Consider the following 22,998-nt stretch of genomic DNA (forward strand, 5'->3'; position numbering starts at 1 on the left):
GGAGAGACTTGCTTTGTTCATCGCGCAATGTGCTTAGGGAGGATGAATTCAAATTCTAAGCAAGATTACAGGCAGAACTTCTTCTTTTTTTTTTATTAAAGAGCCAGCCCTATGTGCACTCAGTGGTTATCTCGATGCTGGCCTTGAAAACAATACAGTTCTATCCAATTGAAAAAGTTATATCCAATTGAATACCTGGCATGGTATTGAGATTGTGGGCATATCTGGTCTCTGGCCTACAAGGTCAGACAGCAACATTTTGTCTAGGAAGAACAGCAGAAAATTCCAAACAACAGTTTGTTGCAAAATAGGGGTTTTCCTTTTCAGAACCTTTAAAAAGAACTACCTGCCCCTGAAGCAGTGCAGTCATGTGGAGTCCACCTGAGTGTGGTGCTCTTGCGGCTGTCCTGGCCAGATATTTCAATAAATCTTTGCCTGCTTTTTTTGATAAATCATCAGCCTCCGGTGGTCTTATTTTGAACCCAGGGTTCGACCCCACAACAATGCTAATTTAATTAGTGGATTCCTGGGGGAGTGTAGTAGCATGATTGCTATCGACAATAGCAAAAGAGCATTTTAAAGTAGAATGTCCTCACAACTTACGTAATCAAGTTTTCTGCATGCACAGCAGCCTCCACAATATTAAGTGGTGGTGGTTTAGTAGCTTCTGCTTGTAACTGCTTCACTTCTTTCCACAAAGCATGAAGCTGTTGGCTTACTGCTTCGTTCTTGTGCATACCTTCAAACTAACAAAAATTAAAATGGTCAACAGATTTTTTGCCCCTGGCTTTTAGGCGGATATGTTATTTATATTTATATTTATATATATATACATACACACACACACACATACACACACACATAAACACACACACACACATACATACACTGGCATATGATGAAAAGATTAATATTATAATTAATATGATAGCTCAAAACTCTTGGTTGAACCTGACAGGAATGTAAAAAAATTATTCAAGAATCTCTGAATGTTTCATAAGGAAAAATTAGTTTTGACTTGAATTAAGCAGATTTGAATCAATTTTCACTGGTTCAAAGTCTTCTGTAGGACATGCTCTATGTCACTTATGTTTTAGCACCGCAATCCTCATAAAAAGATGACTCATGTCTTCCTCCACGAGGCCCTTCCTGAAGCCCAAGCCCCACCTCTGTTGATCATCTGTCTGCAAAGCCTTAACCCCTCTGCTCTCCCACCCAGCAGCACATACAATTCAACTAGAGACAGAGGCTGTACATCTCACGTGTGCCCACATAAACAGAGGACATGGATGCTGTTAACAAAACATCTGCCATTTTAAAAGGGGGGGGAAAAAGCATATATAAACCAAACAATAAAATAAGATAAACATGGGAAGTGCCCAAATCAGTTGCATGCCTGGGAAAGAGCAACTGACTAATTTAATAGTTCCTGAAAGCTTACCTTTGATTAAACTTTTATTGGATTTCAGTAAAGATACAAAAAATAAGGAGAATTTAGTAAGCTTTAAAAAAAAAAACACAACTAAATTTATCTCATTTAAATTTAAAAGACTATCCTTTATTTAAGATTATGTCTTTCCTAGTTGAGGGGTTAACAACCCTTTTTCTAATTAATTGATGGTGGTCTATATAAAAACTGCTTTGTTTCTGCATTTTTAATGTCCTTTTTTGGATGGGGATTGATAAAGAAAAGATCCTTGGCCCAGGCTGCAACACAAAGACAGAACCAACATGGCAGATGTGGGGGACAGGAGGACAGGACATTGAGGAGGAGGCTGGCCAGGCTGATTGGGGCCAAGGGATCGAGCTGAAGAGTGCCGTGCAATGAGACTGGGGAGCAGGGAAGGCCTTTAAAGCAATCTGGGGAACTGGGACTTATTTTGCGGGCACGGCGGAGAATGTTGAAAAGACAGGAACATTTAGGAGGCAGGAGTTTTAAATCCTACATTCTCCTTAATGGTTTTCCTTAGATGGTTTTCCACAATCACATGGGTGAGCAGTAGTCCAGTCTTGAGCCACACCATAATGGTTACAGGTATCCTTTGTCTGTGAATAATGTCAACACTTAATTCACAAACTTACTTAATCAAGAGTCTATGTCTCTGTCAGGGGGCATAAATTCCAAATCAAAAGCTCCTGAAGAGCAATGGTCCTATTTTGCTTTACATAGCACCCAGCACAGCACAGCTCTGACAATACTCTCAACACCTACTTTTTATGATCATAATGGAAACTTACTTCTATAACATACACCACCATTGTGGTAAAGATCTTTACAAAATTTCTTGTTTCAAAGAAAAACATAGGCTGTTAGTATGAATCAAAAACCACAAAAGCAACTATCCAAGAATATGTAATGTTAACAATAATTGCTTTAGTTTTTACTACTAGAGAAATGAAAGATAAAAAAAAATTAAATTACTTCCACAAAGCCACTTACTGAATCAATACAAATATTAAATTTCAAAACTTTCAAACAACAGGCCAAAATTTAATAGCTTAAAATGTGATTAGGAATATGTGCAGTCAGCTCTTTTGCCCAATATGTCAACAACTACAATTAAAGCTGGTCTTTGAGGACCACAGCCCTGGGCTGGCCTGGAGAGAAACAGCCAAACAGAGAGTTAAAGAGAATGTGAGACAAGGAAGATAGTGAGGATGAAGGAAAGTGGAAAGACTTAAGAACAAGAGAGAAAGAACAGAGTTTCACATCACTGGGAAATGTAGAGACAAGACCAAGTCCACTTGATAACTTGAACTTTAAAACCTCCATCCAGGTCCTAGAAATTACTAATACTGAAAAATAAAAGAAAACCAACTAGTGTAAGAAAGTTATGCCACTTCTCCAAAATGTTCATTATTTTCTAGCCTACTTATTTTGTTCACTGTTCCCACCACTGTTGAGAGTTTTCTTCCTAGAATGGTGGTAAGAGAGACTGAATGACCACCAGCTCATAATTACAAGAAGTCGTAGACAATAGAACAAAGTAGCCTGGTGGAAGCCCCTCCTGAGTCCCTTGAAGTAGACAAAGAAATTTAAAAGTAGGACACAGCTGGTCCTCCAGTAAGCTTTCACAATAACCTGAGGCCCTCGGTGGGTCTTTTCCATCTCTCATTTCTAGGAATGAACAAATTTTTCACATGACAATAAATCAATTCTGAGTCCTGCAAACATGCCCCACAATAACAAAGTACAACACAAGGAACCCTATTATAAATCACCCCATGTCCTCAGGGAATGTCACTGAATTATTAGAGGCTTCTACGAGGAGAGGCAACCACAGAAGAAGCACGTCTCAATTCCCATAAAATATATTTGGCTTTTGTATACCCCGAACAAGCTATATATACACAGTTCAAACACTTGCAGAGGGCTGGAAATTTCCAGGGCGTTCCCTCCCAGAAAAGTTTTATCAAGCAATAAAATATTTTCATGATATAATTTGAAATCTTTATAAATAAGTCATTAAAATTATATTAAAACACATTTATGTATTTTAATTTTAAAATTTATATATTTTAAATACGAAATCATTTTCCATGAAGCTGATTTTAAAAAATGATCTGATCCATGAATTCTCTAATCAATGGTCACATTCCAGATTGAATTTCCTAACTTTAGATGCATACAAATATGTCACTTTGCCAGAAATAAAGTTTGAAGGTAATGAAAAATACAAAATATAAAAGTTATTTCTGAGAAGGCACTTTAGAGAAAACAGTCACCCAAGGAGATTGATAAAGCTACATTAGAGCCTGGCCAGTGTGGCTCAGTTGGTTGGGCATCGTCCCCTGCACCAAAAGGATGCCAGTTTAATTCTCAGTCAGGGCACATGCCTGGGTTGTGGGCTCAATCCCCAGTTAGGGCACACAGGAGGCAGCAGACTGATGTCTCCCTTTCATGTTAATATTTCTCTCTCTCTTTCTCTCCCTCTCTCTAAAAATCAATAGAAATATATTTTTTAAAAGAATACATTAGAATATCGAGAAAATTTTGGGGGGGGAAATAAAAAGAATACATTTGAACAGGTAAAAATGGAGATTGGCACACACACACAAGAGAAATTTTTGAATGACAACCAAGGGTCAGTAAATAAAATTTCCCCAATTTCTAAAAGCTAACCAAAAAGGGGAGCTATTTTTGTGCAAATGCTTAGAGGCCTTTCTCTAAGTAGGCCTCTCTCTAAGCATTTCTTTCCCAGCTCAGGGATTCCTGAATAATGTGCAGATGGAGTGAGGTGAGATGATTAAGGGGTATGTCCTCTAACCAGATTGCCTGGGACTTCCTGGGTTAGCCACTCACTGGCTATGTCACCTTGGGTATGTAACGTAACTTCTCTATGCCTCTACTTCTTCTATCAATGTTCAGACGGTGCATGGTATGAAGCAATGCTATGATATGCTGGCTAAAGCTAAACTTCCATTTGGAAGTCCTTCCAAAGTCACATCCAACTTAATTTTATGTTTCTAATTCAAGAAAGTGACTCTAGAGGCAGTTTAACTTTTATACTGATGTTGCACATTTCTCCATCTGCCTGTTGGCAGGCGCTGCCCAGCTGATCTGCCTTCCACAGACCCCTCCCATGTTTGTCTTCAGTGCCCCCCAACTGTCTGCCACACAGCCAGCGCTCCCAGTGAGCATCCTTTCCAACGTGAACTCCAACCTTCCTGCTGTGGATTCCTATCACTTCTTCCAACAGCCTGAAATCCACTGGCACAGACAGCCCCTGACCCCTAGATGAAGCCATGCTGACTCCATTCCCACTCTGCCTCTTACTGAATCCAAACTATCGTTATCAAAATCTTTTAAGGACCAGTTTAAGGCTCCCTCTCTCAAAATCTCCTTGATGATTCTGCTTTTCTTTGAATTTCTATCTGTTTTATATGACTTGTCAGCACTTATGGGAACAGGTGATTAACTGTGTGTCTTCACTCCTCTAAAAACTGTTACATGTTTTGAGACATGGCTTACCTGCTATGTGCTTCTTTCAGTGTTTCTCAATGACATGCCAATTAGGGGCTCAATTAAAATTCTCTGAACTACAAAGGAATTTAAACCATCTTACCTGAACTGTTACAACTGCTGCTCCTTGGCATCTCTTACCACTAATGCCTCTACACTCCAAATGTAGTGTGGTCTGTTCTTCTCGATTAACATACTGTTTGGGCATTGTGTCCAACAGCTCACTATCCAGGGCAACTTGCTGAGATTCCCAAAGAGCTGCCGTTCTGAGAAAAAAACATCATCAGGAGGTCAAAGAAAGTCTTAGGAAAGATTTCATAATAAGTGATAAAGGCTTACAGTTACCCAAGCCTGCATTAGAGCAAGATATGCTAGTAAGTATTCCACAGTAAAAAGACCAAAGGTGTGTGTGCCAAGACTTATCCAAATTCTCAGCCTGGTAGTCGTGGTAACCACAAAATTAAGAAACAAAAAGTGGGACAACTTTAATAAAACTCCACTTAGAATCTGTGTTATATTAACAATGTTTTATAAATGAACCCTAAAATATACAAGAATAAATGAGAAATTCATCCTAATTTAACTACCCTAAAGGGGTGCCCTTACTTGTAAGTACCACTAATTTCTTATGTATTCACAATTCAAACTAAATTTTCAAAAATGGAGAAAGTTGCCCTAGCTGGTTTGGCTCAGTGGATAAAAGGATTAAGGCCTGCAAACTTAAGGGACCAGGTTCGATTCCAGTCAAGGGCACATGCCCAGGTTGCAGGCTCATCCCTAGTGGGGGGGCATACAGGAAACAGCCAATCAATCGATGATTCTCTATCATCATTAATGTTTCTATCTCTCTGCCTCTCCCTTCCTCTCTGAAATCAATAAAAATACATATATAATTTTTTAATGGAGAAAGTTAATTCTTACATGGTGTCAATACTGTTCTAAGAGTGTTATGATTACTTTGTCGTGCAGGCCAGTATGTGTGTGCATATGTAGAGTTGTGTGCACACACAAATAAATAACTGGACCAAAAGCAGCAAAGGAAACAAAGGCCAGTAAGAGATTGACTCACAGGGGCAGGAGTGGTGTGGAGTGGGTGGGTTCATGTGGGTTGGCGGCCGGGGGGTGTGAGGGGCGGGGTGCGGGAGGAAGGGGGTAGAGGCACCTGTAATACTTTCAACAATAAAGATAAATTTTAAAAAAAGGAGAGGTTGATTCCTGTGGGATTTGCCAAATAGACTTTTACTTTATAAGGCTCCTTCTCATAAGATGGCAAGCTAGAACTTGAAAGAGTTGATCATTCTGTCTCTCCTGTGAACACAGAACACTAAATGCCTTTCCCGCACTTCAATCAATGCCAGTGCCGATTTTTAAGAGTATAGAGAGTGAGAGAACAAAGCAGTGACAAAAGAAAGTAAATAATTTCATTCCCTTTAAATACAATCTTTCCATTATCAGAAGGTTCTTCAGGAGAAGCATGGGAAACCCTTAGCTAGCACTGCTGACACTCAGAAATGCCACCATAGGAAACATGTACAAATTTATCGTTCATGAAAGCACCACATAATTTCAATGGGAAATTAAAATTGTCACAACTTGGTTAACTACAGTAACCGTCTGGGCCCATCTCCACCAATTACCCACATGGCCAGAATGCTGATGAGGACCCTTCCAGGTACTGCATCACCCAGCTGTCAAGGCAGCAAGCAGGGAGGCGTGACCCAGGGGCCTCCTGGGCTTACCTGGCCTGCTGTCGCAACAGATTGAGGTCTGTGCGCACCAGCTGGGTGGTGTCCTTCTGACTCAGGAGCACATCAGAGGAAATAACCGGCACAGGAGGCCTCATTGGGTGCAGAGCAAGGGGAGGCTGGGGAGCATCATGTTTCTGCAAGTTACTTAAGACCCTCTCTTTAGCTGAAAGAAAATAAAGTTATATTTACTGAGTAATGGCTACAACTAGGTAGTAACTTACTAAGAGGGTGCAAAGCCCTGGCCTGTTACCATCATAAAAAATGCTGAGATATACAAAATAGATACTTCAGAGGCCTAAACCTTTTATCTCTTACTAGAGGCCCAGTGCATGAAATTCGTGCATGGGGGCGGGAGGGGGTGGTGTCCCTCAGTCCAGCCTGCACCCTCTCCAATCTGGGACCCCTCAAGGGATGTCCGACTGCTTGTTTAGGTCACTGGGATCGGGTCTAAACAGGCAGTTGGACATCCCTCTCAGAATCTAGGACTGCTGGCTCCCAACTGCTCACTTGCCTGCCTTCCTGATTGCCCCTAACCGTTTCTGCCTGCCAGCCTTCCCTCCCTCTCTCCTCACTGCACTATACACATACCACAGTGCAGGCAGGAACTGAAGAACATGAAGAAAAGCTGCCACATCCCTGTTTCTTTTCCACAGTAAGATAACAAGGGATGAGAGGTCAAGGGAGTATCAAGTCAACAAGCACTTAAGGGACTACTATGAATTTCTGATTTCATTCCAAATGTAGCATTCAATTTTCTATTCTTGTTAAGAAAAACTAAATTTAATAGACGTGACTTTACTTGGCATAAGAAGACTTGTATTGTTTGTACCCCAAACAGATGGAATTTAACATTCCAAACAGGTCAAGTACAGGATCGTCCCTTATAGCTGGGGTTTTTCCACTAGAACTACCACTCTCTGCACAGAATATAACAAGTTAGATATTCACCACTGGATAAGATTACTGAATATGTTCAGGTTTCTTTCCAGCAACATTTTAAGGCATGACTCTAAAGAAAACTGGAAGCTCTTTTTCAAAGTCAATATCACTTATCATAAAAAAATAAAATAAAAAATAAAGGATATTTTAAGTGCAAAATAAAAGACAGGCAAAAATAAATGCAGAGCACTCTGGACCAAAAGTGATTAAAGCTATGAAGTCAACAAAACAAATTTAATTCAAGAAAAGGAAGTTGGTGTCACAAGTGTGCAATAACTTGTGAAACTGCTAAAACTAACACTACCATCACAACCACAGTGCCATCCTTCAAGGTTATCGCCTGACCTTTTATCTAGAAAAACCTGAAGCTTCTTATTTAAAAATCCAGGTCTTTAGTAGGAGTCAAAGGGGGGGAAAGGGAAAACATCTGTATTACTTTCAACAATAAATATATATATTTTAAATGTATCTTTGGGAATATGATCCATGTATACTGTATGATAAGAGTTCCAGATACAAAGAAAAGTTTATAAGCGAAAAGACTTCTGAATTGTAAAACTGCAAATCCAAAACAATGAAATTTAAAGTTGCACTTTACATATTGATGTCAATAAAAACGTCTTTTTAAAGTCACTTTCTAGTCTCCTTTTCAGGTAGGTACAACCATGTGTCTCAGTTTGGGCCAATAAGCTACAATTGGATAGTCTGTAAGCAGCTTCTCAAAAGAGTCCTTAAAGAGGGAAATTCCCCTTTGTGCTGAATAAAACATGAATGTGACCACTATCTCAACCTTGGACCATAGTGGATGTCATATGTGAAAATAGTGGGACAGCCACATAGGAGGAACCAGGAGTCCTTGAAGGCTTATAGTTCATGAAGTTACCATTTTGAAATGTCTGCATCCAGACTCCTTTTATATGAGAAAATCAAATTAAATCTCTATCTTATTTAAGCTATTACTATTGTGGAATTTTCTCTCACTCACAATCTAACCTAATCCTAAGTGGTAGACAAGTTACTATGAACTCCTAAAATAATCAATGCTTACTGAAGGAATGCATTGTTGTACACCTTAACCCTCAATGGCTCTGATTCACTCATCCATTCCATCCTTCATACATTCAAAGGGGCTGATGCTTGTATGACTCACCCAAAAAAGGATCAGTGAAGTCTAGCTGAACTGACAAACTGCAGGATGTGGAATGGGACTCAAGCTTGGCCTGTATCCACAGACCAATGGTTTCCTGAAACTCATAATGTATGCGCTCCATATTCAGATATTCCATCCACAGATCCTAGAATGAAAACACAGGACCTTAACTTTTCCAGAATATTCAAATTTAAAACTACATATTTAACTATAAAGTGAACCAATAAGTTTGTTCTATTCCAAGATCTCCAGCATTAGGAAGAATCGCATTTAAAACTGGTACTCTTAACAATCTTAGCAAGAATCTCAAAATTTTTTTCATTAAGTACCATTGGATCAGAAAAAGTTTATAGCCCCACTAAATGTATGTTTCTAAATTATACATACATATTACTAAGCTAAGAAATTATAAGACATGGATAAATAACACAAATTGTACAGAGATAAATTTAAATATATTGAAAATAACTGAAGCTGGACTAGCTCAAACCCTATGTCCCACTAACAATTTACAGGAAATATAGGGGACAGAAAAACATATTAAACTTCACCACAAAGAAGCAGTAAACAAAATCTAGACTGTGGGGAAACTATGGACAAACTACCCAGTTTCTTCAACAAATAAATTGCAAGGGGGAAAAGGACTAAGGGGGGGACTTACAGATTAAAGGAACTTAAGAGCTATAAACCAGTAACAAAATACAGATCCTGATTCAAACAAACTGTACAAATACAGCACAACAAAACTTTTACAACATTTATGAGACAATGAGAAATTTGAACACTGATTAGATGCTTGATTTTAATAACCTATTATTGTTTTTCAGATGTAAATGCTTTTGGAAGTATGTTATATTTGAATCTTCATCTTTTTCCCCCCCTATCATCAAAAAGGACTCAGGAAAAAAGAAAGAGCATGCAAGCATGGTAAGCCATGTGCATACTTTTAATCCTATCTTTTAATATTTCTATTTATCAAGTGCTCTCTAGAATTATCTCCAAGATAACATGGTGGAGGGTACGGGTGAACTACAGATGAAACTACACAAATGGTACACAAAAGAGGAGGGGGAGAATGGGCATGTCTATGATATACTATGCTATTTCCTGTATGACTAAATTTTTTCATAGTAAAAGATGAAGTAAAAAATAAGAAAAAACAGGACTTCTAGCATTCTTTTCCCACACTTCAGTGAACTATCTTGCATATTATTTTTTTTTTTTGTCTTATACATTCTTATATTTCTCTATGTACTTCACTTTGGTGATCACTACAAATTAGAATGGTGGACTCACTTTAATGAGAAAAAAAGAGTGATATAGGTGATCAGTTATGGACTATGGTTTTGTGCACCATAATTTCCTTTTTATTTTTCCTGATTTTAAGTGGTCTAAAGGATCCTTCTGAACCTGAAGATATCCCTGGCTTCAAATTAGCACACTGCCCATTAAGTCCTAACTCATTATTTCCAAACTAACCATGGCACAAGGCACTCCAGACTCAGAGAAGGAACTCCCAAGTCATCCTGATCACAGGATGGTTCCTAAATGCACCTGACAGTTCCAGGTGCCATGCCAGGCCCTCCTGCTGTGCATATACATCTTCTTTAAGTGGGGCCACTATGTTACCTTCTCTGCCTCTGTGCTAAGTAACTGCTGACAGAGGCTAACAATTAGAGAAGAATCCTGAGAATCAGTGATGGATTAAGCAGAGATGCCTCAGAAAACACAAAAGGGCAGAAAAACCCAGAACTTGGATTACAGATCAAAAATAGGAGCTATAGTCCTCGTTGGTTTGGCTCAATGGCTAGAGTATCAGCCTTCGGACTGAAGGGTCCCGGATTCGATTCTAGTCAAGGGCATATGCCTGGTTTGTGCCTTCGATCCCCAGCAGGGAGCATGCAGGAGGCAGCCGATCAACGGTTCTCTCTCATCACTGATGTTTCTATCTCCCTCTCAATAAAAATATATTTTTAAAAAATAGGAGCTATAAAAGAAAAGGGCAAGTAGACTTAAGAAAAACAAACTAATTCAGTAGATGCTACAACACCAAGTACCTACATGTGCAAAACCATGGATAAAGCCTTGATGTGTGGCATGTAAAGAAGAAATAGGCATGGAACCTCACTCAGGATTTCACGACATTAAGATCACACTTATTTTTCCTATTTCAGGTCTCAATTCAAAGATCACCACTCCTATCGCAGTCTGAATTGGGAGCTGCTCCTCTTACACCCTTACATTCTACTTCCACAATCTTTCTCACCAGATGTGATCATTGTTTAGTCCCCCATTTGACATAAGCTTCTTGAAAGCAGGGACAGTGCCAGGTCTCTTTTTGTATATTTGGCATTTGATATCTGACACTTTAAAACCACGAAATAAATACTCATGGAAGAAAGAGAAGGAAAGAAGAAAGAAATGAAGGGAGGAAAGAGAGAAAAAAAGGAAGAAAGAAGGAAACCAAAGATACCTACTAGAGATGAAATGCTACATATAATACGGAAGCAGATAAGTTTAAAGATCCAAATTAAAGTCTCTCAAGTCTTAGAGGTTCCTAAATCCCATCCCAATGTAAAGGTCAATGCCTAGTAGAGTTTAGCACCTAGAAAAAGGGAACTGGAATAGGAGAAATACACACACAGGTAAGAGAAAACTTAGAAGTTTTGGCCTAAAAAAGGACCACAGAAATCTCTGGGTACTAGAGAGAGAACAGCTTAGAATATGTAAAGACTAGAATGGAATACTTTCAGAAGGGCAACAGAAACGACGACACCCACGAGTCATCTCCAAAGCCACATAAAGGTGAGCTCTTACCTATTCATGTAACTTCATATATAACGTATGGATCCTAATAAATTCTTGCTTTTTATAGGAGTGGAGATGACAGCTAAAAGTATTCAGCTTACAACAATTTAAATTAAGAAAGTATACAAGGTTGGTTATGTTTACGAGATAGTAGAAAGTCCTAAACTGAGTTTCAAGCATTCAGGTGAGGTCATGGTGGGGTTGGAAATTCAAGAGGGAATATCCCATTAATACAATAATCACTTGTATACTGACAAAATCCACAAAAACAATGACCATTCGAGGAAGTGGTCTCCATATCTATAAGTGGTTTTATAATTCGATTATGAATGTCATCAATTCAAAGTACAGTAGAGATGCTAAAAGAGACACAGCCATAGTTTCACCTGCTGATTCTGCATCACTTTGGCTAGCCTGTGAGTGTCATAATGCTTTGGTAGAGTAGGAATATAGGTATCTCCTTTTTGAAAATTCTCATCTTCTAGCCATAATATATATACATTGAAGAGCCTAAAAGAAAAGAACATAATTATATAAAATATAAAAGATGTGCACACAGATGAAGTTTCTTACATCTCTAGAAACAATGGCACCACAACATAAAAAAAAGCACATGTTACAGAAGATGTTATCAACAACCATCACTCTTCCAAAAAGCTCATGAGCCAGCTGGGGAGAAACAGGTTACAGATAAATAAAATATTATGCAATAATTGCTAAAAGATAAGATCTGAAGGAAGGACTCTGGGAATTGCATTATTAAATACAGTAAACAGAAAAAAAACAGAAGAGGTGATTTTATCACAAACCTAGGAATGAATTTGGAGCTGCTCTTTCCTGAGCAATCCAGTCAGTGAGCCTTCGTGCTTTGACAAGTTCAAATAACATCCAAATAAATATACCTCCCGTCTCCCTGAGAAACAGTAAAAGCCATTTTCAACTTATGCGTTGGCAGCACCTGTCAGCGTTAGGCTCAGTGGCATCTCCTGCCCCAGGAGTCACAGATAGAACTCACAGCATGTGATCCCATTCCCGTTAAGAAGAAATAAAACAAAACCAGGCTATAAAAAGAAAGAAAAACAATCTACACTTTCCAGTAAAAACATTTTATAAAACTTAATGTTTTCTTTGTTTTTATTTTCTGTTTTAATAAGAACACAGTCCAGTTAGCTAAAATCACTGGTACTTTAAGCCGCTGTTTGCAGCAAAAGATACCAGAGTGGCCTCCAGCACACGAGTGACTGGGTGGGGAACTGGGCGGAGGTGGGGTGGTCTGGGTAGGAAGAGAGCCGAGACTGGGGTTTGAGCTCTTGCAGGGAAGAGGCTGGTATGGCTCTCTTCCAGCCTCTGATTTGATCAGATGGACACTTTACCAACATGACAAAGGAAGGGGGAGTTAAGAGGCAGAAGGGAACAGCAGAGACTCTCTTCGCTGATCTAAATGTCCAAAGATAGTCTTCCCACTGGTTAAGCCTGATTAACAATCAGGTTGTGGGCGTGATCCCCAGTAGGGGACATGCAGGAGGCAGCTGATGAATGATTCTCTCTCATCATTGATGTTTCTACCTCTCTATCCCTCTCCTTTCCTCTCTGAAATCAATAAAAACGTATTTTTAAAAATATATTTAAAAATAAGTGAAAAGCAAAGGAAAATGGGATAGGAACCCACATTTATTTCAAAGTTCTTAACCTTTTGTGGATGCCAATATTGTGCTGATTTTAGAAGCAGTTTTGGGAGATTACTGTATTCCGCCCAAGGTGAGTCCTGAAATCCCCTAAGAGGCCTATGAACTCCCACTTAAAGAACCCTGCCATGCTCATTTATTTCTTTTACAAAATTACCAAGCAGGCTTCCCTTGATGTTCACCTACCACAGCCAATTATTTAGGTATATTTCTGTTTTTACATTAAAAAAATGACATAAGCCTCTGGTTTAAGATCTAGTTTAAGACTCCAGGTACTCAACAGAGGTATACACAAATTGCTGATTCATTTCCCACAAGAAACATAAGAGAAACACTACAAGACATAAACCTATAGTCAAAGCTGCCTTCCCTAGTGAATCTAACAAGAGAATAACATCTAGTAGTTTAGAAACACATAACTGCCCCAGCACAGTATTGTGCTGCAAACAGCATGTACATGACTAAACAACCACGTGTTACCTCACTAACTCCGTGTGCAGCTCGGGTGAAGTCAGGTAAGCAGGGGTGCCAGCCTGGCTCTCGGGTAGCCCTTCACTGCCCTCTGCTGGAACACGGAGGGCCTTGCTCGCTGCGTGGTGAAAATCAGCTACCTCAGTCAGGCGCCTCTTCATTTCTTTCAACAAATTAATATGTGCAGGGCTTTGGAAAAATCTTCTTCCAATACACCCGTCTATGGGTAGCCTTAAGAAATACAAGCATAGATTACAAGATCAATACACGATGTACCTCTTATATAACCACAAAATCACAATAACAAGTCAGTTTACTATAGCTATATATACACAGCATTAAATTAATACATACTAGTTCTATCATAACAGTTATTATGAGGCTCCAACAAGATGATATATATGAAAATAGTTGTTTTTTTAGTGGAATGCTATGCAAATTCAAGATATTATTACCACTTAGAGGTACGGAAGAGATTAAAAATAGTCTCTTCTCGCCCTAGCCAGTTTGGCTCAGTGGACAGAGCAAAACAGCCTGAGAACTGAAGGGTCCCAGTTTGATTCTGGTCAATGGCACATGCCCTGGTTAGGGGCTCTATCCCCAGGAGGGGGGGCGTGAAGGAGGCAGCCAATCAATGATTCTCTTTCATTGATGTTTCTATCTCTCTTTCCCTCTCCCTTCCTCTCTGAAATCAATAATATAGCTATATATATATATATATATATATATATTTTTTTTTTTTTATTTTTTTTTTTTTAAATAGTCTCTTCTCTTGAAGAACTTGCAATCTGGTAGAAAACAGAAGTTTCAAAGAATTAACATTTATGTTTAAGGAAGCAAGTTAAGGTAGTGAAAGATGAGCTAGGAATTAACTGGAGCTAAATATCAATGGTTAGTAACAGTAAGCAGTTCTAACTGGTCAGTCCCTTCAAATCCAATGGAAATGTTGGACGTCCCAAGGCCCAGCCCAAGGGCTGCCAGACACAGCTCAGCCTTGTCCACACCTGCTTAACTCATCACAGACCTCCTCCAAAGAGCCCCATGATGGTCACATTCTCTCCCTTTGCATTTCCAGGGGTCCCAGGGTGTTGTCTTCCCCACGTTAGGTATGGGAGATGGTAAAGAGAGAGTTGCCACAACATACCCTGAACTCAAAAAAGGTCTATCTAATACTTGTGAAGCAGGAAGGAAGACTCCTAGCTGAGAAGACTCTAACTCACCTGCCTCAGTGTGAGAACTCAGTGCAGCAGAGCAGTGCTAAGGCAGGAAGGAGTCACAGAAACGGACGACGATTCTGGCTACCTACCCGTATTGCGGTCCTGGGCGGTGCAGGTACAGCAGGAAGAACTTCTGCCAGATGAGCGGCAGAAGAGGGTGATCAGATGGAGTGACGAGAGCCTGGTGGGCCCAGCGATAGATCAGAAGCCTCTGCAGCGATGGGACCAGGGGAAGCTTCAGCTGGGCCTGGGCTTTCTACAGAAGAGGTGGGGCTGTGAGTAGCCATGAAATGAACACAAGTGCAAAGTTTGCTCTTTCTAAATGATCCAGAACTTACTTCTCAAACCCACTAGCTAACACTTTAACCTCCTTGTTAGCAGGAGATAAGGGGCAGCTTTTCTTCTGTCAAAACATTTCACAGACCCTAGAATTGAAAAGGGTCTCAACTGTCACCTTGTCTAACCTCATGTCCAGGCCTTGACATGCCTTTATGTATTTGCACATAAAACACTATAGTGCAAGAAAGTAGGAGATGGCTCTGGTGGGTTTGGCTCAGTGGATAGAGCGCCGGCCTATGGGACTGAAGGGTCCCAGGTTCGATTCGGATCAAGGGCACATGCCTGGGTGCAGTCTCTATCCCCCATGGAGGGGTGGGGGGTTTGCAGGAGGCAGCCAATCAATGATTCTCTCTCATCATTGATGTTTTTATCTCTCTCTCCCTCGCCCTTCCTCTCTATATAATAAAATCCTACTATGCAAATCGACCGAACTGCAGAACAACTGGTTACTATGGCACGCACTGACCACCAGGGGGCAGATGCTCAACTCCCACACAGGGCGAGCGCCACTCAGCCAGAAGCCAGGCTCATGGCTGGAGAGTGAGTGCAGCGGCGGTGGCAGAGCCTCTCCCACCTCTGCTGCAGGTGGGCAATAAGGAACTAGGGGTCCCAAACTTTGAGAGGGTGCAAGCTGGGCTGAGAGATCCCCTTCCCCCCCAGTGCATGAATGTTGGGCACCAGGCCTCTAGTAAATAATATTAGATAAATAAAAATAAAACAGCAAATGTTTATGAAGGAAGGAAGGAAGGAAGGAGATGAAAACCAAAAGGAAAGTTTACTGTCAAACTTTATCAATCTCTTGAAAATTAGATTTCTAAAAGGACTTTGAAGAGTGATAAATTGATAGGATCTGAAACACCAAAGCAGTCTATGTAGTCCAAGCATGTCAAACTCACAGCCGGTATTTAAATGAGGCATGCAGTCTGCCGGCCACAAGTTTGACATGCTTGGGGGACCCTAAAAGAGAAGGCACTTAGTTCTAAAGCTTTGTTCCAGTCTTTCTCAGATTTTAGTGTGCCTGAGGATCAGCTAAGGAGTTTTTAAAAATAAATTCCTGATCCTACTCCAAACTCAGAATTTCAGAAGTTGGGAGTCCAAGAATCTCCAGGAGATTCTGATACACATGGGACACACTGGAAAATACCGGTGAACAGGGCCTTTAATAGTTAGTGTGACTCTCAATGCAAAATGAACCCTGGGGAGGACGCATATACTTCAAGTATAACATTTTCTACGTTGGTCTAGTTATGTGCTTTCCAAACATTCACAACAAAAGAAAACATAGGTGTTCAAAAGCTACAGATGAATCCATCAGCATCAAAGTATAAACCACCTTCTCCCACTCAAATGCAGAACTGCTATTTGCACCTTCAAAGCTTGGTCAGGAGTGAAAGAAGGGTTTATAACCAATTCCCCTTCAACAACTCTTCTGAGCTGAGAATCTTCTTCAAAGATGGACTCCATGTTCAGGACGGTCCATGCAAACCACACCTATGATGAAGCAGGTAACAGGAGAGCAATCAGCAGCTCACTTGGACAAACAAAATACAGTTTGATAATGCACAAACTAATCACAGATATAAATTCCAATAAAATAGTTCACTTAAAAATGTCAAATTCCTTTTTAGTAAAAGAGGGTATATGCTAAAACATATTTAGTGGGTAGTTTCTATATGCACGGAAAACAGGAAAGAGAGGTAGACACAAGCTCTGCTCTTAACCTGTTAACCGAGCGGGACCTATAAATACGTCAAACGTAAACAATATCGGGAACGGGTAGGACGTATGAATACGTCCTTGAAATATATGTTGCGCCCTGAGAGGGAAGGTATATATTTTTTGTAATCTTTTTTTTTTTTTTTCAATATTTTATTGATTTTTTACAGAGAGGAAGGAAAGGGGAGGGATAGAGAGTTAGAAATATCGATGAGATGAGAGAGAAACATTGATCAGCTGCCTCTTGCATACCCTCCACTGGGGATGTGCCGGCAACCAAGGTACATGCCCTTGACCGGAATCGAACCCGGGACCTTTAGGTCCGAAGACCGATGCTCTATCCACTGAGCCAAACTGGTTTCGGCTATTTTTTGTAATCTTTATCATTATTTGTAAAATTTATAATTTTTTAATTCGACGTGTCCATTTTTTTTGTTGGTATTCTTTTCTATTTTTTTTTTGTAATTTTGTATTTTCCTTTGTGCTTCATATATATAAATAAACAAAAATATATATATATTTCATTTATTTTCATTAAGTATAAATAAATAAAAATAATATGAAATTACGTCCTCCGGGCGTGACGTACTGACACGTCCTAGTAAAAGAGTATGCGCCCGTTACAGGTTGCGTCATTAAAAAGGGAACTCCCCGGTTAACAGGTTAAGAAGTTTTCCATTTAGCCCAGTCGGTGTGGCTCAGTGATTGAGCACAGACCCATGAACCAGCATGTCACAGTTCGATTCCCAGTCAGGGCACGTGCCCGGATTGTAGACTCGATCCCTATTAAGGGGTGTGCAGGAGGCAGCTGATCGATGATTCTTTCTCATCATTGATATTTCTATCTCTTTCTCTCTCTCCCATCCTCTCTCTGAAATCAGGAGACAAGATTAATATGTAAGTAACCAAATGTGGAGGTATGTAGTGGTGACTACTGAGTCAGGAGTAAAGTGCTATAGGAAGCCAGAGGAGGGAGGGCATGTTCAGAGAAGGCTCTTCGTAGAGACTTGAGGAAAAGGCATGCTTAGTAAGCAATCAGCTAGGCAAAGGCAAAGGCGTGAGCAGGTAACAGCAGGAGTTGGCTTCAGCTAGATCCCAAGAAGTATAAGCAGGAAGTAAGACTGATAGGAGGTGAAGGATGTTACTACTGGCTTAAGTGATGAAACACACATAATTCAACGTGCAAAGTCTAAGAGGTGATAATAATGATGAAAATAATGTGCTGGTGAGAATGATGACAGTAATAATAACAGCCAACACCTAGTGAGCACTACATGCTAAGCACTCTTCTAATGCTTTACAAGTTGGTGCAATCGTTATTTCCTTTTGATAGTTGAGGAAACTGAGTACAAAGAGGTAAGCAAGCTGCCCAGGGCATAGCGCTAAGCAAATGGCAGTACCCTCTGGCTCTAGTGTCCACTCTTAACCACTCTGCCATGGGGCTGGCCAGGCTGTGCAGTTAGGCAGACCAGGTCTGATCTCCAGCTGTCTGACCTGAGCTGGCCACTAATGCCATCAAACCTCAGTTAACCCCTCTGTGAAACAGAAACAGCGACAGTGCAACCTCAGCAGGGGCTGCCGTGAGGGTGAAATGAAAACGTACTCTCCTACAAAGTGCTATGTCAATGCTAGCTATGGTAGGCTAGAAAAAATGTACCAGTGAGGATGATAAAGATACTAAAGTTTACTGAGGTGACAAATGCTCCTGAGGGTTTCCTACCTGAGTGGGCATGGCCAAGCCCTCCACAAAGGAAGGAGTGATGTTGCCGGCCACAATCCAGCTCACCAAGGAAGACAGCAGACTCCGGTCACAGTGGTAACCCAAAGCATTCTATACCAGGGAGAGGATTGGAACAGAAAGAGGAGGCTTTAAAAAAAAACAAAACTTATCAATGACCTTTTCAGGAATATCGGCAATTATCTTACTACAATGTAAGATTCTGGTAAGACATGGATTTCAATAATTCATTAGTCCACCAGCAACTACAGACCCAGGCAGTGTATAACAGCCAAAGGTAATTGGGGGGGAGGGGGGGGGGCAGGGATATTTCTTTGGCTTTATGGGGATCTGAGCCAATGGACTGCGGTTACTGAGATAAGGCAAGCTTTTTTAGCCACAGAGTAGTGCTGAGAATGGTGTTTTGAGGGGAAGCTTTTTAGAAGGCTACTATCTACAAGGGCTTAAAAGATAAATTCTCTAATAGGTTTACCTTATGTTGCTGGTAGAGTAATTTCTGCACACAGTCCTCCTGCGTCAGCTGAAAAGCTGTTTTACACAAGTGGTCCATAAGGAAGAGGATGGGTTGTTCTCGGAACCAAAGATGTTGGCTTATTAGAGCCTGAACCCAAAACTCCAACACGGCAACGGGGCCCACCTCATTGGGCTGAGTGCTCACAGATATGTGGGCCTATGGAGAAAGGGCTCAGGTGAGGTGAAAGGTAATAACCATTTTAAAACACCAACAAAATAATAACTACTTCCACTCCAAAACCCCAATCTGCTGACTTTCTTGGCCTAAAGGACTGTGCAAAGAGCTCTGGAATGACCAACATGTAGATGCACTGGTGCTAGGGATGCTTGGGAAGGGTCCTGACCTGGATCATGCTGTTGAGAAGCTTCACATTGTCCCCATGGCTGGCTCCAGTCAGATGCTGTGCCACCTTGTGGGTGACCTGCTGCGTGACACCCTGAGGGACGCCACTGTCCAAGTGCAGGAACAGCAGGAGGTGTGACAAAAACCTGCCAACACATACAACACACTTTACCTCCCAAACAAAGTCAACAGAATTCCCAGTGGGTAATTACTTAGGAGAAAGAAGAAGAATATTAAAGTGATCCCATTTTTAGACCGAAGCTCTATTCAGGGATTCTGATAAATCTTCAAGAATTTTAAAAGAATCAAGTTTTCCAATTTTATGTGGGTTAAAAGGAATTCATTCTATTCACCTGGAGAAGGGTGTGAATAGACCCAAGACATACAAACACGTGCAAATTAAAGAGCATCTGAGGAAAAACACTCCACAAAGTACCCCAATATCCCTTCTACACTCCCCACTTCACTAACAAAAGCAGAAATGTTAACAAAGTCATTCCACAACATTGTCTTGGGTGTCAACTTCACATAGGTCACATATGGGCACTTATCTAAAGTACATCTAACCCATTAACCTCTCTTATAGCACCCTTCAAGGTCCTTAAAACCAGTAACTGCATCCTGAGGATGCGATCACTTCCTGTGTCTGAGAGCAATGATCGACCCGCTTTGCTCACCACTGTACAGATGGCAGCAGCACACAGAAACCAGAGACGTAGTCATCTGTACCTGCTGAGCTGTTCTCTACTTACTGCTCATTCTTCAGAAGGTAATACTGGCAAGGGTAGAACAAAGGCAGAATCTTATCCAGGACATGGACCACTGTTCTCAAATGCCTCGACTGGACCAGAATTCCCAACAGTGGGATGCCTTCTGCACAGAACTTCTCAATGCTATTGAAAAAGAAAAAGGCAATGAGCACACAAGGCAGCCAGTTCATAAACTGATGTTTTGCCAATGAGCTGTCAGTCTACATGCTACCAGGATTATCTTAGGTCTCTAGCACATTCTTGCATACACAAACTTCACACATAAATATTAGAATCAGAACTCTGGAAGTACAAAGGAACTTAAAAGTTCATCCACATTTTCATTTTATAGATGAGAAAGGTGAAGTATGTGCCCAAATTCACATATCACGTGTACTGATTAATACTGCAGATTTGTTTCAATAGATGGAGTTGCACATATGTTGATATACGTGCGATTAGATATGTATGTTATTTTGTTGTATTGACAGAAAGCTTCAAAACTGCATATGTCAAATTTTCTGAAGGTGTTATCAGAGATATTTTTATGCTTAAAAATGTTGAATTTTGCCGAAACCGGTTTGGCTCAGTGGATAGAGCGTCGGCCTGCGGACTGAAAGGTCCCGGGTTCGATTCTGGTCAAGGGCATGTACCTTGGTTGCGGGCACATGAGGCAGCTGATCAATGATTCTCTCTCATCGATGTTTCTAACTCTCTATCCCTCTCTCTTCCTCTCTGTAAAAAATCAATAAAATGTTTTGTTTTTTTTAAATGTTGAATTTTGTGCCAAAAAAGCATTTGCGGGAAATTTTAATTCACAACTTTATTTTGAAGAAAATTGCTGCTAAAGGTTATTGTATACTTCGGGAAGCTTATGTTAAACATGCTCCATCTCAAGATACTTGTGATTCCTGGTTTAAACGCTTTAAAAGTGATGATTTCCATGTGAAAGACAAAGAATGTCCAAGTCAACCAAAAAAGTTTGAAGACCAATAATTACAAGCATTATCGGATGAAGATGCATGTCAAACTCAAAAACAACTTGCAGAAAGATTAAAAGTTGCTCAACAAACAATTTCCAATCATTTACAAGCAATGGGAAAGATTTTAAAGGAAGGAAAATAGGTGCCACATCAACTGAACGAAAGATAAATGGAAAACCAAAAAGTCATCAGTAAAATGTTGCTTCAACGGCACAAAAGGAAGTCTTTTATGCATCGAATTGCGACTGGCGATGAAAAGTGGATTTATTTTGAAAATTCCAAATGCATAAAATCATGAGCTGATTTAGGTGAACCATCAACATCGACTGCAAGACCAAATAGCTTCAGAAAGAACACAATGCTCTGCATTTGGTGGGATCAGGGAGGTATGGTGTATTATGAGCTTCTAAAACTAGGTAAAACTGTTCATGCTAATCACTACCAACAACAAATAATCAATTTGAACCATACTTTGATCTTAAAACAATCAGAATGTGTCAGATGACACGGCAAAGTAATTTTGCTTCATAGTGATGCAAAAGTGTGACCATCACACACTTCAAAGCCAGTTAAAGACACGCTAAAAGATCTTGCTTGAGAAGTATTAACCCACCCACCGTATTCACCAGACCTTGATCCTTCAGATTACCACTTGTTCTGATCGATGGCACACTCACTTTCTGAGCAGCACTTCAAAACGTACGAAGAAGTGGAAAATTAGATCTCTGAATGGTTTGCCTTAAAACAAGAAAAGTTCTATTGGGACGGTATCCACAGATTACCTGAAAGACCAGGGAAATGTGTAGCTAGTGATGGACATTACTTTGAATAAAGCACTTTTGATGCTTCTCATGAAATTATTGTGTTTTCTTTAATTAAAAAATCTGCTATTATTAACTGATACACCTGGTAATTTCCTAGTGTGGGGTCAAAATGAGAACCAGGTTTGCAAATTTCTAGTCCAGAGTGCTTGCTGCTACACTATTTTGTTTCCCAAATGGTGCTTCTGCTAAGAGTTAAGGGGCTATCGTTGTTCGCTAGTCCCACAAAGTAGTCAAAGCAAAGGGAAGACTCAAAGGTGAGCTCAATCTGACAGTATATTCTGGCAAAGGTCTTCTGAAACCACTTTGGCATCAAAATTTACTCCCGAGAATCTACCCTTAATAATCTCAAAGATAGGAAAAAGAGAGATAACCTATTTAAAAATGTGCTTTTCACAATTATTTATAATTGCAAACTTGGAGGCCAAAATGACATGTAAATATTGAGAAAATCATTCAATGAAATACTATTGCACAATTTTTAAATAATGCATTTGATGGCCATGGGCAACATGAAAAAATACTTCTGCTATAACAATAGAGGGGGGGGGAAACATAAAATGTTATACTTCTGACTACAACTACTATAAAAAAGTTACATAGAGGAGTAAAACACGCAGGGTTGATATCACACCAAAATGCTTATTGTGTTGGAGTGACATCCTATAGAAGAAAAGCCTAATATGCTAAGTGTCCAGTGGTCCATTCAACCAATCAAAGTGTAATATGCTAATGATCTGCTAAGGCCACTCAACCACTCACTATGATGTGCACTGACCACCAGATGCTCTGATGAGTAGGTTAGCTTGCTGCTG

At 40.1% G+C, this 22,998-nt stretch overlaps 1 protein-coding gene across 6 annotated transcripts in view; it reads right to left on the reverse strand.

Moving 5' to 3' along the window:
* Positions 1-22,998, reverse strand: part of EPG5 (ectopic P-granules autophagy protein 5 homolog) — a 75,044-nt gene that overhangs the window by 23,974 nt on the left and 28,072 nt on the right. For 5 of the 6 annotated variants that reach the window (XM_036418084.2, XM_045574884.1, XM_036418083.2 and 2 more), the window contains 12 exons: positions 20,383-20,523; positions 19,632-19,776; positions 19,247-19,444; positions 18,757-18,867; positions 16,689-16,811; positions 15,071-15,237; positions 13,774-13,995; positions 11,995-12,118; positions 8,801-8,945; positions 6,703-6,874; positions 5,067-5,229; positions 604-746 (listed from right to left, as the gene is read on the reverse strand). In XM_036418084.2, the coding sequence (XP_036273977.1) occupies positions 604-746; positions 5,067-5,229; positions 6,703-6,874; positions 8,801-8,945; positions 11,995-12,118; positions 13,774-13,995; positions 15,071-15,237; positions 16,689-16,811; positions 18,757-18,867; positions 19,247-19,444; positions 19,632-19,776; positions 20,383-20,523 (1,854 nt within the window). The remainder of the gene's footprint in view (positions 1-603; positions 747-5,066; positions 5,230-6,702; positions 6,875-8,800; positions 8,946-11,994; positions 12,119-13,773; positions 13,996-15,070; positions 15,238-16,688; positions 16,812-18,756; positions 18,868-19,246; positions 19,445-19,631; positions 19,777-20,382; positions 20,524-22,998) is intronic. The other variant, XM_045574885.1, reaches the window with a different exon arrangement.

Source organism: Pipistrellus kuhlii, unplaced genomic scaffold (assembly GCF_014108245.1).
Source record: "Pipistrellus kuhlii isolate mPipKuh1 unplaced genomic scaffold, mPipKuh1.p scaffold_m20_p_6, whole genome shotgun sequence".
NCBI classification, from domain to species: domain Eukaryota; kingdom Metazoa; phylum Chordata; class Mammalia; order Chiroptera; family Vespertilionidae; genus Pipistrellus; species Pipistrellus kuhlii.